The sequence below is a fragment of the Penaeus monodon genome, chromosome 42 (genome assembly GCF_015228065.2).
Source record: "Penaeus monodon isolate SGIC_2016 chromosome 42, NSTDA_Pmon_1, whole genome shotgun sequence".
Classification (NCBI taxonomy): domain Eukaryota; kingdom Metazoa; phylum Arthropoda; class Malacostraca; order Decapoda; family Penaeidae; genus Penaeus; species Penaeus monodon.
In genome coordinates, this window is record NC_051427.1 from 24,693,566 (window position 1) to 24,712,119 (window position 18,554).

An 18,554-nucleotide genomic window follows, 5' to 3' on the forward strand; every position below is an offset into this window, starting at 1 on the left:
TGTTCATCGACTCAAGTATGCGACCCGGAAGTAGCAATTATTACCTATGGCGCACTAGCTGGGAAGAAGTTGAATATAGTTTTCCCTAATTTATTTATGTATCTGCTTGTTTGTTTTTTAATTGTTGTTTTTTTTCATTATAGTTGTATTTTACATGTTACGTTTGTATTTACCTTGTTTTGTTTATTTGTTAATGTCTGTGGCGCTTTTCGCTTAAATACAGTATTCTCTCTTTGCTTATTTATTTGTTAACTTTTTTCACACACACACACACACACACACACACACACACACACACACACACATATATATATATATATATATATATATATATATATATATATATATATATATATATATATATATATATTTTTTTTTTTTTTTTTTTTTTTTTTTTTTTTTTTTTTTTTTTTTTTTATAGTCATGTTGGTTTAGATGTTATTGACCGTTACTGTTTTTGTCTTAGTGTTGTTGTTATTGTTATTTTTGTTGTTATTTACTTGGAGTTCTTGTTGTTGCTATTATTAATTGCTAATTAACCTTGCTGATTACGCACATCTAGATAATTAGGGTCTGATTTAACTGATTACGGCTTTTAATGCTCAGAAGCTTATTGGCAATTAAGGTATTTATCGCTATCCTCGACCATCTCTCTCTCTCTCTCTCTCTCTCTCTCTCTCTCTCTCTCTCTCTCTCTCTCTCTCTCTCTCTCTCTCTCTCTCTCTCTCCTCTCTCTCTCTCTCTCTCCTCCCTCTCTCCTCTCTCTCTCTCTCTCTCCCTCTCTCTCGTCGTCTTCTTCTTCCTCTTCTTCATCTTCTTCATCATCTTCTTCTCCTCCTCCTCCTCCTCCTCCTCCTCCTCCTCCTCCTCCCCCTCTTCCTCCTCCTCCTCCTCCACCACCACCTCCTCCTCCTCCTCCTCCTGCTCCTCCTCCTCCTCTCTCCTCCTCCTCCTCCTCCTCCTACCTCTCCTCCTCCTCCTCCTCCTCTCCTCCTCCTCCACCACCACCTCCTACTCCTCCTCCTCCTCCTACTCCTCCGCCAGTGCCGTCACGTCTATAAATACGAAGGAGGCTGTGTCTAAGAAAGGATTTTGAGCTCTAAGGTCCTAAGCTGCTTTATCACGGCATTTGACTCTCTCTTGTTCGAGCGGGGGTGGTGGTGGGGGGGGTGGATATAGAGGGGGTTGGGGGGGTGTAGAGGAGAAGGGGTGAAAAGGTGGGTTATTGTTGTATTTTTTACGTGTTTTCTTTTTTTTTTTCTCTCTCTCTCTCACTCTCTTTTTTCTTTCTTTCTTTGGCGTTTTTCTTGTGTGTGTTTGAGTGTGGTTGGAGACAGAGGGAGGGAGTGCAACAACAGGGGAAAGAGTGAGGGTCGGAGAGGGAGAGGGATAGAGAGAGAGAGAGAGAGAGACGAAGACGAATACAGAGACAAACAGACAGACAGACAGAGACAAACAGACATACAGACAGAGACAAACAGACAGAGACGAACACAGAGACAAACAGACAGACAGAGACAAACAGACAGCCGAAGACGGAGACAGAGAGACCGAGACCGAGGCAGGCGCGCGAGAGCTTGAGGCCAAGGGCGTGGGCAGGTAACAGGCGAGGTGTTGTTCGCGTCTCCGCCTCAGACCCTGAACTTGGCCACCTCCGCCCACGCACATACGCACACATGCTCGTATAACGCCTTCACGTGCGTACATGACAACACGCACATACGTACACACGCGCATACAGGCATATAGTCATACAACACACACAAAAAAGTGAAGAACAGAGAAAGAGGGAGAGAAAAAAAGTAGATGCATGATTAGACACTGATAAAAAGTAGGTATATAAAAAGTAGATAGAAATAGATTAAAAAAAAAAATAAATAGATAGATAGGCAAAATGTAATAGAATTAAATAAGAGAGAAAAACGTTACGGAGAACGTAATTCTGACCCCGCTTACTCCCGTCCCCCCCCCCTCTCATTTCCTCCTACTTCCACGTGAGTAGAAACACACACACACACACACGCACACCACCACCACGCACGCACCGCACACACACACACACACACACACACACACACACACACACACACACACACACACACACCACACGCACACACACACACACACACACACACAAAGGCACGTAGTCTCTTGTGTGTGTGTGTTCGTGTTTTTTTTTTCTCTCTCTCTCTCTCTTTTCTTTTTTTTATTATTTAGGCCTAACGTAGACCGGAAGGATTTGTGTTTATAGTATGAGGAGAAGGAGGGGGAGAAAGAAGAAGAAGGAGAAAGGAGGAGAAGAAGGAGAAGGAGGAATAGGAGGAGAAGAAGGAGGAATAGGAGGAGAAAGAAGAAGAAGGAGGAGAAGGAGAAGGAGGAATAGGAGGAGGAAGAGGAGAAGGAGGAGGAGAAAGAAGGAGGAGGAGGAGGAAAGAGGAGGAGGAAGAAGAAGAGCAGGAGGAAAAGGAGGAATAAGAGAGAGGGAAGTGAGAAAGAGAAAAAGGAATAAGGAGAAGATAGAAAGTAGGAAGAGGAGGGAGAGCGAGAAGGAAGAGAGGAAGAGGGAAAGGAACAGCAAGAGTGGGAGAGGAAGGAGGAAGAGGAGGAAAGGAAAAAATAAGAGGAAGGAGCGGATTAGGAAGAGGAGGGGGGGCGAGGAGGATGAAAATAAAAGAGGGAGGAAGAAAAGGAGAAAGAGAATTACGAGTGACAGGTGACAGAGCGGAAAATAGGAAACGTCGGATTGGAAGAGAAAGAGAGAGGGGGGGGGGGAGAGAGAGAGAGAGAGAGAGAGAGAAAGAGAAGAGAGAGAGAGAGAAAAGGGAGACGGAAAGAGAGAGAAAGAGAGAGAGAGAAGAGAGACGGAGGAATGAAAAAGCGAGAGATAGAAGAGAAGAAATATGATAAGAGACAAAATGTAAAAGAAACAACACAGAAGAGAAAACAAGAGGAAAGAGGAAAAATTGCCTAAATTATTTAATGACTGCCTTGTTAACGGAGAAGAGAGAGAGAGAGAGAGAGAGAGTCAGAGAGAGAGAGAGAGTCAGAGAGAAGAGAGAGAGAGAGAGAAGAGTAAAGAGGGTGGGGAAGAACAAGAGAAAGAGAAAAATGGTGAAAATAGAGAAACTAGACGCAGGATACAGTAAAATTAGAAAGGAAATAGAGAAAAGGGGAAAAAGAAAGGCAGAAAAGTGGAAGACAGATGGAGGAAAAAGTTTTTTTTTTTCCTCTCTCAATTCTTATTGTTCGTGCAACTGTTTATTTATTGTAATTGTTGTTATTTAACTGTAATTGTAAATAAGATGATATTTTCGAAGTGCGTATGAGTGTGTTTGTGCGATCATGTTTGTGTGTGTGTGCGTGTGTGTGTGTGTGTGCGTGTGTGTGTGTGTGTGTGGTGTGGTTGTTGTGTGTGTTGTGTGGTGTGTGTGTGTGTGTGTTGTGTGTGTGTGTGTGTGTGTGTGTGTGTGTGTGTGTGTGTGTGTGTGTGTGTGTGTGTGTGTGTGTGTGTGTGTGTGTGTGTGCGCGTACATGTACCTGTGTGCGTGTAGCTGTGTGTACATGTGTATACAAAGTCGCCTTAACGCGTGACGTCATCGCTCGACCGCTGGACCTCAAACACGATTTCGCAACGTCGGTCGGTCGGTCGGTCGGTCGGTCGGTTACTGAACTAGCGTCTTGTGGTTCTATTTTCCTTTATTTTGCCTTTGACTCCCTTTCTTATTATCTTTCTCTGTCTATCTTTTTTTCTCTTTTTCTTTTTCTTTTTCTTTTTTTCTTTCTACCATTCTCTCTCTGCCTCTTTCTTTTCTTGTCGCTCTCTCCTTCCTTCTCTTCCTTTCTTCACTCGCCCTTCCTCCTTTCCTCTTTCCTTTCTTCCCTCACCTTCCCCCTCCTTCCATCCTTCCCTCTCCCTCCTTTCTTCCACATTCCTTTCTCCCAACTGTCCCTCCTTCCATAATCCAGTTTTTTTCTCTCTCTCCCTCCCTTCCTTCCCCCCTGTTTTTTTTTCCTCTCTCTCTCTTCCTTCCTCCCTCTTTTCTCTCCTTCTCTTCTTTTCTCTCCCTCTCCCTTCTTTCTCTCTTCCTTTTTTCCATTCATCTCTCTCTCCTTCCCTCGTTTTTTCTCCCCTCCCTCTCCCTCCCTCGTTTCTCTCCCCTCCCTCTCTCCCTCCCTCGTGTTTTTTTTCTCCCTCTCCACGTATCCCTCGCCCCCCCCCCATTCCCCCCTTTCTGTCGAAACCGGTAGGTGTGAAAGGAACTGTGGGTCTGGCTGGTTGGTCCCTCATTTCTCTCTCTATTTTCATTTTCTCATAAATATGTCGGCGAGGAATGACGAAAGAGAGGTGTGAGGGAGAGGGAGAGTAGAATAGGGAGGGAGAGGGAAGGAGGGAGGGGAGGAGAGAGAGAGAGAGGGAGGGAGGGAGAGAGGAAGGGAGGGAGGGAGAGAGAGAGGAGGTGAGATAGAGAAATGAGATGTCTGTCTCAGGCTCTGTCTCTCTATCTTGCTATCTAACTCTCTCTCTCTCTCTTTCTTTCTCTTTCTCTCTCTCTCTCTCTCTCTCTCTCTTCTCTCTCTCTCTCTCTCTCTCTCTCTCCCTCTCTCTCCCTCTCCTTCTCTCCCTCTCCCTCTCCCTCTCCCTCTCCCCTCTCCCTCTCCCTCTCCCTCTTCCTCTCCCTCTTCCTCTCTCTTCCTCCCTCTCTTCCTCCCTCTCTCTCCACACACACACAGACATATACTGTACACTTCCTGTGCGTTCTTGTTAACAGGTGTCCACTGCATTTATTTCCTGCACAATTTTGGCTCAAACAACAATGCGGTTGTTTCTCTCACACTCGCTCTCTGTATCTCTTTGATGCTCTGCCTTTGACTCTTTGTCTCTCTCTCTATCGATCCAGGTCTGTCTATTTCTGTCTCGATCTCCCTCTTACTCTCTTTCTCTCTCTCTCTCGCTCTCGCTCTCGCTCTCTCCCTCACGCACTCCCTCTCCCGTCTCTTTCCCTCTCTCTTTCGCACACGTGGTCGTCCTTCCTTCCTGTTCGCTTGGACTTCCTCTTCCAAGGGTGACGTCATATCCCCTACCCCCCCCCCCCACCCGTACGTCAGTGTTGCCGTCTTGCAGAGTCATCAGCCGTTCCACTGGGAGCTCAACATGATGCCACTTGCAGATTGCAGGTTGCATTTCGGATTATTGAGCTCATTCGATGTGGATGGCGGGTGGGAGGGTGTGGGGGGGGGGAGGGTTGCATATGGAAGTATACATAGATACACACACAAATACATGTAAGCAGGTATACACACGCTCACGCAATCACACACGCATATAAATGCACACACACACACACACACACACACACACACACACACACACACACACACACACACACACACACACACACACACACGTGTGTGTGTGTGTGTGCGTGTGTGTGTGTATGTGTGCGTGTGAGCGCGTATGTGTATGCATATCTTTGTATTTGTCCGACTGTACGTATGTATGTTGATGTGTATGCATGATGATGCGTATGTATATATACGTATTTACGTATATATGCACGTGTTGATTGTGCTGAGGTCACGGTTATATTTACACCTCTAGCTCCTCCCTCCCCTTCTCCCCACGCCCCTCCCCTCTCCCCCCACGCCCCTCCCCTTCCCCACGCCGGTCCCTCCCCTCCCCCACGCCCCTCCCCTCTCCCCCCGCCCCTCCCCTTCCCCCTCTCCCCATCCCCCTCCCCCACGCCCCTCCCCTTCCCCCTCTCCCCCTTCCCTTCCCCTCCCCCCGTCCCCCTCCCCCCCCCCCCCGCCCCTCCGCAGATGTTCCGATGGCGAGCGATTCCACAGGTGTTCCGGCGCCCAGGCGAGTCGGCGTCGGTCGTATGGGGATAATCGGAGAGGGAACGGGCAACACGGCGATAAAGGAAGTGGGAGAGGAAGAGGAGAGAAAGAAAGGGGGTAGAAGAGGAGCGCGATGAAGCTCGGGAGTGGGAGAGAGAGATGGAGAAAGAGAGAGAGAATGAGAGAGAGTGATGTGTGTGGGTTGCGAGAAAAGGTCACTTGCTTCGGATGGGAATTCTGTTCTCTTTCTCTCCCTCTTTATCAATTCTTCTGTTTGTTTCCCTCGTTCTCTATTTCTCTTATACCACTTCTGTTTATTTCACTTTCTGGTTTGCCCCTTTTCTTTCTTTCTTTTTGTGTGTTGTCCTCTCTCTCTCACTCTCTCTCTCTCTCTATCTCTCTCTCTCTCTCTCTCTCTCTTTCTCTTCTCTCTCTCTCTTCTCTCTTTCTCTCTCTCACCGACAAACACAATAATAATAGTATTTTAACGGCTTTTTAACGTTGTTATTGTAAAAGCAGCAGCCGAAATAAGCATTGTTGTTATTGTTAAAATCAATGTTGAAGTAGTAGTAATAGTGAATATTCTAATATCTATCTATCTATCTATCTATCTATATATATATATATATATATATATATATATATATATATATATTAAGAATGAGAAAAGAAAAGAAAAACTGCGAACACAGATTTGGCAAATCCGTCTCGCTTGGCCGATTTTCCAAATATGGGGGGGAAGGGGAGTGGGGGGGAAAGGGGGGGAGGGGAGAGGGTCAAGAAAGAGGTAGGGATGGCGAACGTTAAGATCTGAGGAAGGGATTTTGACCCTTAGGAACTCCTAGCGTTGGGACTCGTCTTTGCAACGGTTTTTTCGGGGGTATGAGAGAGAGAGAGAGGGAGAGAGAGAGAGAGAGGAGAGAGTGAGTGAGTGAGTGAGTGAGTGAGTGAGGAGAGAGAGAGAGAGAGAGAGAGAGAGAGAGAGAGAGAGAGAGAGAGAGAGAGAGAGAGAGCGGAGTGTGATGCGTCCCTTCCTGTGTAAACACCTCAAGAATAAAATAATCCAGTTTATATACTCTTCAGGTGCTTAGAAACAAAGAAAGAAGAAAAAAAACGACACGCTAAACAATTAAAACCAAATACCCACATATCCACAATCACCCAGCAACGTATAAGCTTAGGGGGGAGGGGGGGGGAGGAGGAGGAGGAGTCAAAGCAGGAGGAGAGACGCGCATCCTCCCTCCTCGACTGCTGAACGAAGACTGAGAGGTCAGAGGGTTGTTTGTTTGGCGTGGCCGACGGGAGGGCGAGATCACGTGACCTGCGTCCACCCGTTCGAGCAGCTGGAAGAAGGAGGAGGAGGTCGTTGTTATCTTTGGAGGCTGGGGTGGGGTTGGGTTGGGGAGAGGGGTGGGTCGCCCACACTCACTCGCTGATAACCTTATGGCCTTTATGGTGGTATTATGGGAGCATGGTATTATTTTCTTTGATAACTTTTATGGTAAAGGAGAGAAGGGTAGAGCGAGAGAGAGAGAGAGAGAGAGAGAGAGAGAGAAGAGAGAGAGAGAGAGTGAGAGAGAGAGATAGAGAAGGGTAAGAGGGGGAGAGAGAAGGGTAGAGCGAGAGAGAGAGAGAGAGAGAGAGAGAGAGAGAGAGAGAGAGAGAGAGAGAGAGAGAGAGAGAATTTCATTCATAGAAAAAGAAATTCATAGATAGATACGTATATCGATATGTACATTATTGCACACACGCCTGACCACTTGCAACCAAACTCAAAGTAATCTCCAAGAAGGCGCAGTGGTTATTCTTGCCTGAGGAAAGGGTGGGTTTACTGAGACGAAGGGAGTGGGGGAGGAGGAGGGAGGGAGGGAGTAAGGGAGAGAATTATGAGGCTAAGGGAGAAGACAGGGAGGGAGGGGGATGAGGGGAGTGTTAAGTATCAGGTTACGGATTAATTTGAGGAAAGCTAACACGTGCCGTTGGAAAAAAAAAAAAAAAACGCAGTATAAACAGAACACGTGGCACGTTTTCAGTGTCCAAACGTTTGCTTTAACATTGGGTTGTGCATGGTACCGTTTTAGAGGTTCAGGGCTGTTTATTTCACTCCCTCTTTATCTCGATTGTGAACTTCAGTAGTCCTGCTGATTGCTTTTGTTGTGCAAGTGGGATAATGGGAAATTAAATTTTTGCTTCTCTATCTATTTGCCTCTTCTCTCTCCCTCCCTCCCTTCTCTCTCTTTCTCTATCTATCTATTTATATCTATCTATTATATATATATATATATATATATATATATATATATATATATATATGTCGCTCTCTCTCTCTCTCTCTCTCTCTCTCTCTCTCTCTCTCTCTCTCTCTCTCTCTCTCTCTCTCTCTCTCTCTCTCTCTCTCCCTCCCTCCCTCCCTCCCTCCCTCCCTCCCTCCCTCCTCTCTCTCTCTCTCTTCCCCTCACCCCTCATCCCCTCCATTCTCACATAACTTGCATCTTACCCCCCCCTCTCTCTCTCTCTCCCCTCCGCAGACCCTGGCCTTCATCTGCATCGCCCTTCTGCGCCAGTACGACCTGCACTTCGGCGCCGAGTCGTGGCTCAACGCCCAGTCCCTCGTCGACCGCAAACTCGTGGGCGTGATCGCTATCGGGTCCTCGATCCTGATATCCCTCCCGCTGCTCATCGCCTACGTCTTCTTCGCGCATTCGTCAAACCTCCTGGTAAGTGGGACTGTGTTTGGTTTGGTTTGTGTGTTTGTTTGTGTGTGTTTTTTGTGGTGGTGTTGGTGGTGGATATATATTTTTTTCTACGTGTGTATTTCCTAAATCGTTTTGGATTCTCTGTCTCTTTTTTTATATATTCTCTCTCTCTCTCTTTTTTTTTTCTCTCTCTCTCTTTCCCTCTCCCCCTCCCTCCCTTCTCTCTCTCTCTCTCTCCCTCCATCCTTCCCTCCCTTTCTGTCTCTCTATCTTAACTCGTTCTCTCCCTCCCGCCCTCCCTCTCTCGCTCTCGCTCTCTCTCTCCTCTCTCCCTCCCTCCCTCCCTCTCACCTTTCCTCCCTTCTTCCCACTCTCTCTCTCTCCTCTCTCCCTCCCTCCCTCCCTCCGTCTCACCCTCCCTCCCTCTCGCTCTCTGTCTGTCTGTCTGTCTGTCTGTCTCTCTCTCTCTCTCTCTCTCTCTCTCTCTCTCTCTCTCTCTCTCTCTCTCTCTCTCTCTCTCTTTGCGTTCTTACCCACCAATTCCGGACTCCATTAAACACTTGGCAAAATATTAACTGAGTAATACATTACTCATGAATTTCACTCTAATCGTTATATGAATATGTAAATGAGATGCCCATTGCTACTGTGATCATTTAATTCATGACGTATCTGTATTGTTATAATCTTGTTTTAATTAACGCGGTGAATTGGGATATCGATGAGTCAGTAACACGCACGTTCTAAGGGAGCCCGTATGTAAACAATGAATTTTTGTTGTTAATGTTAGGGAGCCTGTATATAAACATTTATTTTTTGTTTTGTTTTGTTTTATAGATGCTATTTTTTTATGTTCTGTAGAATTTATTTCCTTTCAGTCTTACGAAGCGAAATCAATTTGGTACTGCCTCCTGCAGTTTTGCGATATTTACCTGGTTAGCCGGATGTTTATATATCAGTGTACCTGCTCTCTCTCTCTCTCTCTCTCTCTCTCTCTCTCTCTCTCTCCTCTCTCTCTCTCTCTCTCTCTCTCTCTCTCTCTCCTCAATAACACACACGCACGCAACACCCAAACACACACAAATTTACTCACACATTCACATACACCCACTCACTCCCATTCACTCAATTGCTCTCTCTTTCACTCCTTCCTCCCTCCCTCCCTTCCTTCCTTCCTCCTCAAACTCTCTCGCCATTCCCGTTTTGCAAATTAAGGTTCGTATCCTGTGCAACGAGGGTGGGGCATGCAAATTGCACCAACCCTTACCTCAATGAAATTAATGATGACTGATGGGTTAATGAATATCACAATCCGAGCGGATACGTAGCGGCAACGTTTTTTGTAACACCGTTTAATGAGGTGCTGTTGCTGGCACGCACACGCACACGCACACGCGAGGACACACACATCCATGCAGACACATATGTAGGTGCATGGAAAGACGCGCGCACACACACACACACACACACACACACACACACACACACACACACACACACACACACACACACACACACACACACCACACACACACCTCTTCATACAAATCCTGACAATTTAACCCTTCTCCACCTTCTCAAATTCAAAACTGCCACCTCAGTTCTTTTACCCCCCCCCTCCCCTTTCTTATTTAAGTCTCTAAGCACCGAATCGCAACTGTCTAGCCTTTTCGAACCAAATGAGACAACAAGGCCTCGTGTTACTCCAGCAGCATAATTTCGAACCAATTATTTCTCTCTCAACAACAGGTCGTCTTCACAAACCACTCTATTTACGGTCGTTCAGCCTGTGAATTCATTTTAACGGCTCTTGTCAAATAGATGTAAAATTGGTCCTCTTAAAATATTTTACCCTCTTCATCTTGTGTATATATATAATATATATATATATATATATATATATATATATATATATATATATATATATATTGTGTGTGTGTGTGTGTGTGTGTGTGTGTGTGTGTGTGGTGTGTGTGTGTGTGTGTGTGTGTGTGTATTAAATCACCATTTTTTGAACCGACCAAAAAAAGCCCGAAGCCCCGAACTCAAACAACTGAACCATTTTTTCTTCTCCCCGCCAGGAGGTCCTCTACTGCTTCACGGCCTGTGTGATGAACGTGGCCGGCGGCGCCATGGCCATCGAGAACTACCAGGGCCAAGGAGACAACGAGACCGTCAAAGCAGGAATGGCCATGGGGGTAAGGAGGGAGAAGGGAGAGGGGGGGAGGGGCAAGGGAGAAAGGGAGACAGGGGAGGGGGAGGGACAAGAGAAAGGGAGAAGGCGGGAGGGGGGAAAGGAGGGAGAAGAATCATGAAAGTGGGAAGGGGAAAGAGAGAAAAGAGAGGGAGGTAAAAGGGAGAAGGGGAGGGGAAGAGAGAAACGAAAGGGAGAGGAGAAGAGAAACATAGAGAGGGAAGGAAGTAGAGAAAGGGGAAAATATGAAAAAGGACGAAGACTATTGAGAGAGAGAAATGAACCAACGATAAGACCTAAACAGCAGATAGAGATAAGAAAATTCGTCATCACACGCAGACGTAAATGAAGTGACAGACAGACAGGCGTAGAATCTACCACCCTCATTAATATTCCTCTTGGTTTCCAGTCCCTCATGATCATCAACGCCTTGGCCTACCTCATCGACGCCGGCACAGGAACCATCGCCAACAGGAAGTAAGTTGCTGGCGTGGCGGAGGTGGAGATAAGATCAGAGAAGTGAGATAAAGACAGATAAAACGTAGATGAAGAGGAGTGGATTTGTATTCAGAAAAGGAAGATCATTTTAAATTGGAATTAGGAATAGGGTTAAAGAATTGATATGTTGAATAGATGGATTATGTGGTTTTATAAAAATGGATTAAAGAGATAAGGATATAAGGATATAATTGTATGTATATTTTATATGAACTGTGTTTAATAGTGAGAGGAGTCGTATGATTCAGAACTGCATTTTAAGAAATAGTAATAATCAATAACATTAAATTTATATAGAATAATTAAAAAAAGTTACGAGCTATATTTAAGATTTTTTTCATTAACAGTACATGAGCAAGAGTATGTATAGAAAGTCTTATAATTTTATGTGAAACCTTTGTAATGAAAACAAAATGGAGTCTCATGTGATTTTTATATTTTATGAATTTTGTAATTTTTAAAAGTCTAATGTGATTTTTTTCATGTTTAATTTTTCACTAAAATTAATATTCTTATATTGTTTTAAAAAAAGTATCCATCCAGTAGTTATATAAGGTATATATTTATATAAGACATACGCACAAAGCGATGAATAAAGTACTTTTATCAAAGTGAGGATCATAGATTTTTTTTTTTAAATGTTAAGACCAACCAAATACAAACATGTAATGAGATATATACTATGGACAATACACCTATCATTGTGTACGCTCTCAAACTTTAATCAATGAATTAACCTCAATTCTCTTTGCAATTTCAGTGCATGAGTTGCATTCCGGAAGTTGCAACACCCACCTCCTCCTCCCCCTCCCCTTTACACCTGCCTGCATGCATGCTTTCCTTGCACTTGAAAGACAACGGGGCATGTTTGACTGAGGGAGACACCGGGAGATGAAGCGTTTGGAATTTCGAACGTCTTTTGAATTTGGTGACCTTACGACGGTTTTGATTTGGGGGGGGGCGAATTTTTGAATTATGAGACTGATTGGAACTTTTTGAATCAGAGACTGTGCCGTTTTTTTTTTTTTTTTTTTTTCATTTTGTTTTTGTTTAGAGAAAGAGAGACTGTGTGTGTAAAAGATGGCAAAAAAAAAAAAAAACTTTTTTTTTTTTTTTACGATACCGTGTTGACAGATAAGGTCGCTTAAAGCATGATCTGTCTTTGCATGTTTTAAAGGCATGTTTCCATCAGTTAAATAACTTTCTCATTTAAAAATCTTGCCAAAAAAATAAAGTTCCCCTTTTAGTCCTGATAATGCATGGATATTAATTCCGAATTTCAGTTAACAGAAGCTCGATATGATAAGGTTTTGTCACCAAACTTGAATACGTATTTATACAAATCGTGTTTCCTTATTAGATAGGTTATGAACATTGATGATCAATATATCATTAATGAGCAAAATTACACTGCCATCCAAATTTACAATATTTAATTATATAAATTTTAATATTACAACGATAGAGTGAATTATTTCATCTCTGTCAGTAGCATAAGGAGAATTTTAGGAATTAGTTATTTAACTGTAGCGTTATTTTCACTGCCTTTTCGACTCCTAAACCAATGAATATTTTTCTTTAAGGACCAAAACATAAAATAAATATTTGGTTGGTGGATTTCATTTACTTTGATGTCAGATTGTACCGTGCCTGATGTGTGTTTTTTTTTTTACTGAAAAAGCCTGGAGCTATTATTAAAATCTTTCTCTTGGTGGTCACGTTGCACATACTTTTTTTTATGAAATTCAAAGTAAGAATTTTGCACTGTAATTTAGAGGGAAACTGTACTTGCTTTTTGACGTTAAGAAACAGAAGATCTAACTGAAAATACTTAGATTGTACCTTATAGCATTTTTTTTTCCTTTTCGACGGCAACTACCGGCATGATTGTTCGGATTTTCGGAAAGCTTGTAAATTTAAAATAGTTTGTGGTAAAGTGCTTGTCAGGAGCCTGAGTTTCCCGCTAAAATACAGCATAGCCTTGAATCACCGTTTTCATTTACATCAAATTATTTCCTATTTTCGTCATCCTTTCTCTTTTTTACTGTTTGCCTGTGAATCGTTCTGAATTTCGATTGTGTTTTTTGTTGTCCTGTCTGTCTGTCTGCTGAATTTCCTCACTGTTTTACGTGCCGAGATGACAAGTACGCTTATCCAAAAGCACAGGGGTAACGTGCGTACAGCCTTTGCTTCCATGATCTGCATAAACTCCCCATTACTATGATTTATTTATGCAGTTAACCAAAGTCATTCAGGTGATATTGTGCCTCTTGGGTTAACAGATAGAGAAAAAGATTCTCCAACAAGTAAATAAGACACACGGTTTACGATATATATATATATATATATATATATATATATATATATATATATATATATATATATACATATATATATTATGTACACAGAGTTCATGAGTTATGGGGTCAAGTTTCCAATCACAGCTTACATTATAGCAAAGTGTGCTGATCTATAGGTTACAGTAATTTTATTTTTGTACATGTATGTGAAAAAAAAAGATGTAGCATTTTCCAGTAGTATATATGTAGGAATAATCGCCAAAGTGAAATAGACTATAAATGGCTAATGTTTGAACCAGTCACAGAAATACATACGAAACACAACGCAAAATCTTTGATGTTTGTAAACATTTTGTATATCTTTTGTTTTGACCAAAGAGAGCAGACATGTCATGCTTTTTTTTACGTTTCTGGAGATTTTTTTTCTTTTGTCCAATAAAAAAGTAACTGTAATTTTATGTGTTTTATTTGACGTCACGAGTGATCTTGTTTCTCTTGTTATATGAAGTTTGATTGAAGAGTTCGTGAGTTGACTACATCAGGGTTCAGTCCTGGGTCGCAAGCTTATGTTTAGTGAGTCGCCATATTATATATATATATATATATATATATATATATATATATATATATATATATATATATATATATATATATATACATATGTGTGTGTGTGTGTGTCTATGTGTCTGTGTATCTGTGTGTGATTGTATGTCTGAGTGTGTGTGTGTGTGTGTGTGTGTGTGTGTGTGTGTGTGACTGTATGCGACTGTATGCCTGAGTGCGTGCGTGCTTCTAGCTCTGAGAATAAGGCCGTTTATGTAAATGAGAAGCGTTTTCCGACAGCGGCGCACCGAGGTCTGCCAGCGTCGGCCCAAGACCAAGTAACCCATAGCCGATGAGCTTCCTTATTCCCCGAAACAGATGTGTCTTAAGAAAAAGTTTGATGAAAAAAAAAGAAATGAATAGAAAAGAAAAGAAAAGAAAGAAAGAGAGAGAGAGAGAGAGAGAAAAAAAAAAAAAAAAAAAAAAAAAAAAAAAAAAAAAAAATATATATATATATATATATATATATATATATATATATATATATATATACACACACATATATATATACATATATATGTAACAATATCCCATAGTATATATGTAACAATTATCACCCCAAAGTGAACTGGATTTTTTTTCCTTTATCATGTGCAATACTGCAACACTGCATTTGACCCAAGATCACTCAGCTAAGATAAAGATCACGGTGCTATAAATGTAACGAAACTAATGCATTGTAGTACGCTTTGCAACTTATTAAAGCGAAGAACAACTTTCCAGACCCCGTTAATTTGTGGTTGTTATAGGGAGGGAAAAGACACGCCAAAGAGTTCAGTATTTATTACGCTTGTTATGACCAGGTGACCAGGGGCGTCAATTGGGGGGGGGGGGATGACATTTGCCCCTCCCCCAAGACTCTGTTTGTCTCCCTCCCCCCCTCTCAAGGTCTGGCTCGGCCAATTACAGCTATACTGAATACACCTACAAAGTTCTGGTTATATCTTAAAAACGGCCATTAGAATTGCATATTTTCAAAAAAAAAAAAAAAAAAAAAAAAAAAAAAAAAAGTACGCCCGCCCCACCCCCCCCCCCAAAAAAAAAAAAAAAAAAAAAAGCTGAAATGACGCCCATGGTTATAACCTCTCTAAACAGAAACACTCAACTGAAGAGAGGTTGACTATCCTTTCTTCCCTTGCAATGTACTTGCAATGGGATGATGCAATAGTCATCTCTGACGAATTTATAGGCCTACACTCAGTGATGACTACTATTTTTTTCCGAGAAAATTCCAGTTTATTAATTAAAACAGTTTAGTCTCATTTAATTTTCATATAGAAAAAGAAAATCAGCACTCTGTTTAGCAGTTATTTCCAAGAACATTTATAATCAACATTATACTTATATTGACATTATAATAACATTCTTTCTAATAATAAGGTTAGAACTTTCAAGTCTTCATTTTACTGACAATGCTTTTCCAACATTTACTGTAGATCTTATAGTGGACCTCTTAATATTTCTGTCTATTTAAAAAAATGATGACGGTGATGATGATGAATATATAAAAAGATAACTCATTTCAAGTCAGCTTTAACCAACCGATTTTTCCTCCGGGTTTAAATGCACTCACTTGTTACCTAGATAGACTAAGATAGTGTAGATATGCATTATCTCGGGTCGAGTATTCAATACTAAAAAAAAAGAAAAAAAAAAAAAAAACTTTCGGGATTTCTGTGGATTTCCATGCTCATGTGGCTGTTTCATAAACTGATCTTTCACTTTATCGGCCGTGTGAAAGTGGGCAGCGAAAGCGAAGTGCGATTGAGAGACTGAAAGTTGACGAAAAAAGGAGTTCTTGTTCCATTATGAAAGCGACCCAGCTCTCGGGTGGATGCCATGCCTCCTGCACGCGACTTCGAAAGGGATGGACGCCCTTGACGCTATGCTGGCTTCCATTCATTTCTAAACATAGATTAAGGTACATTTATATCTAAACATATATTTATATTTATTTCCTAAACATATATTTACATTTATTTTCTAAACATATATTTACATTTATTTCCTAAACATATATTTACATTTATTTCCTAAGCATATATTTACATTTATTTCCTAAACATATATTTACATTTATTTCCTAAACATATATTTACATTTATTTCTAAACATATATTTACATTTATTTCCTAAACATAGATTTACATTATTTCCTAAACATAGATTTACATTAATTTCTAACATATGTTTAGGTACATCTATTTCTAAGCATAGATTTAGACCCATTTATTTCTAAATATATAATTCCATTTATTTCTAAACATATATTTAGGTACATCTATTTCTAAACTTATATTTAGGTCCATTTATTTCTTAACATAGATTTAGGTCAAGGGAATCCAAGCACAGCAGCACCGTCGGAAGAAATGCGTGAACCACAGGGGAACTTCGTGAAAAATATTGACATATGTTTTCGTCCCATAAGGATATCATTGTAAGGCGACCCTCGTCGATTATTTTGTTATTGTTTCATCATTTGGCTTTATAGTAAATTGCAAGAAGGAAATAGAATTACAGACACTTCGTATGACAAACAGTAGTAAAACTTGGTGATCGTCAACTTTCTGTGTGTGTACACCGTCTTTTGTTTTTTTTCCTATTAATGATATATTCATTCATGCAGTATGTCTGGCTTTCTATCATAGTCTTGTGCTCTCTCTCTCTCTCTCTCGCAGGCACACACGCGCGTGCGCGCGAGAACACACACACACACTCAAGCTGCAACTGCATACATCAGCGGAAAGCCTGATATCGAATACGAAGCTAATTCATGATATTAATTTCCATGCACCATGTTTAGACTGCACCGTGGATGCAATTTCAGCCCATATCTCGTCTTTATATAAGTCGTTCATGTCCTCAGCATGAGTAGCTTCATAAAGCACTTCCTGATGGTGGACAGACTCTATGAGTAAAGCCGGGCGCACATTGAGACGCAGGTGACACAGGCGACGAAGCACAGCACAGAACAGAATGCTGGATCTCACTATTTTAAAAAGTAAGCGCGCACGTTGTCACCCAAGGCAGCACAGCACAGTTGCAGAACTGTGTCGGCTTGCGTCGCGCAGTGTTCGAAACAGCAACTCACTGAGTCGGTACTCCATACGATGTCATCCACCGAGGAACTTGAAGTGTGGTGCGCACATTGGGACACGTCTCACCGTGCGCCCGGTTTGACACATACACGTGCACGCACGCACGCATGCATGCATGCACAGACATACACAGGATGCAGCTAAACACAACAACGAAAGCTATTATCTCAGATGTATAGGCATGCTAGCTCCTGGTGTAAATATCCATAAAATTGTATACTGACCCATCATTAAATTGTGGCGTGGATACGGATTCAGCCTTACCCGTATATGATTCCTTCTTGTGGTCTGGCTGAGTAGTATTACAAAGCGCTTCACGTTAGCTGACAGCCTCCGAGTGCCTTGGTTGAAGACAATGTGTGGAGTACTGACACAGTGACTTGCTGTGCCGCATTTGTACAGGAGACTGCGTTTCAGGGTAAGCTTGGCGCAAGCCGAATGTGGTCGGCAACTGCGCTGAACTGCCCTACGTGCCAACGTGCACGCTCACATTTAAAATAGTAAGATGTATTTTTTTTTCTGTCTATACAAAATCAGATGATGGTTCGCCACTATCCGACGGCTGATCGCGGAAAAGCTGACGACAACCTTATGAACGCAGCAGCACAAGAGGTGCAAAAGTTTCAGATCAAGTTCCTCGTGATTTCGAGACATTCCGTCGCGGTTGTTTGTCCGACTTGTTTCAGTGATCTTGAACAAACAGATCTTGAAGAATATCTTGGACAGCTGTGATTCCTGTTTCGTCCGGACTAATTATGGGCTCTGTGCCATTTTTTCCTCTCTGCCTGGGTTTTTAACCAAAGGGCAAAGAAAGCTCCTACAAACTATTATTAAGTGTTAGGGCCCACTAACGCTGGTTCCTCTGTAGATCGTGCACAGTGTTTCTGGTGTTGCTTCATCAACTATACTAATATATATATATATATATATATATATATATATATATATATATATATATATATATATATATATATATATATATATATATATATATATACATATGCGTGTGTGTGTGTATTTATATATCTTTATATTCACTTCCACTTAAAGTCATTAATCGATTGTCTCCCGTTAAGAAGAACTGCCATAATGTATTGAGTAAATTCCATATTAGCAGCAACTATTTACGTGTAATAACTTGCAAGTTTACAATTATTCAGCTTAAGCCATGGACAGGGATTTCGACGATTTTACTACTTGCAATAACAGGAAGTGTCAAGATATCCAGAAACGCTGTCATTAATACGGAAAAAAGGGAAAAAAATCTACTAGCGAAATAAATTAAGCACCACTTCGAAAACTGCCAAACTAAGGGAAAAAACACACA

General features: G+C 41.8%; 1 protein-coding gene across 2 annotated transcripts in view; it reads left to right on the top strand.

Moving 5' to 3' along the window:
• LOC119599023 overlaps positions 1–13,979 on the top strand; it is a 22,532-nt gene extending 8,553 nt beyond the window's left edge. Inside the window, exons 2-5 of one of the 2 annotated variants that reach the window (XM_037948763.1) lie at positions 8,367–8,555; positions 10,616–10,732; positions 11,138–11,205; positions 11,987–13,979. In XM_037948763.1, coding sequence (XP_037804691.1) covers positions 8,367–8,555; positions 10,616–10,732; positions 11,138–11,205; positions 11,987–11,993 — 381 coding nt within the window. In that variant the 3' untranslated portion in view covers positions 11,994–13,979. Of the gene's footprint in view, positions 1–8,366; positions 8,556–10,615; positions 10,733–11,137 lie in introns of both variants that reach the window. The other variant, XM_037948764.1, reaches the window with a different exon arrangement.
• Positions 13,980–18,554: the final 4,575 nt, after the last annotated feature.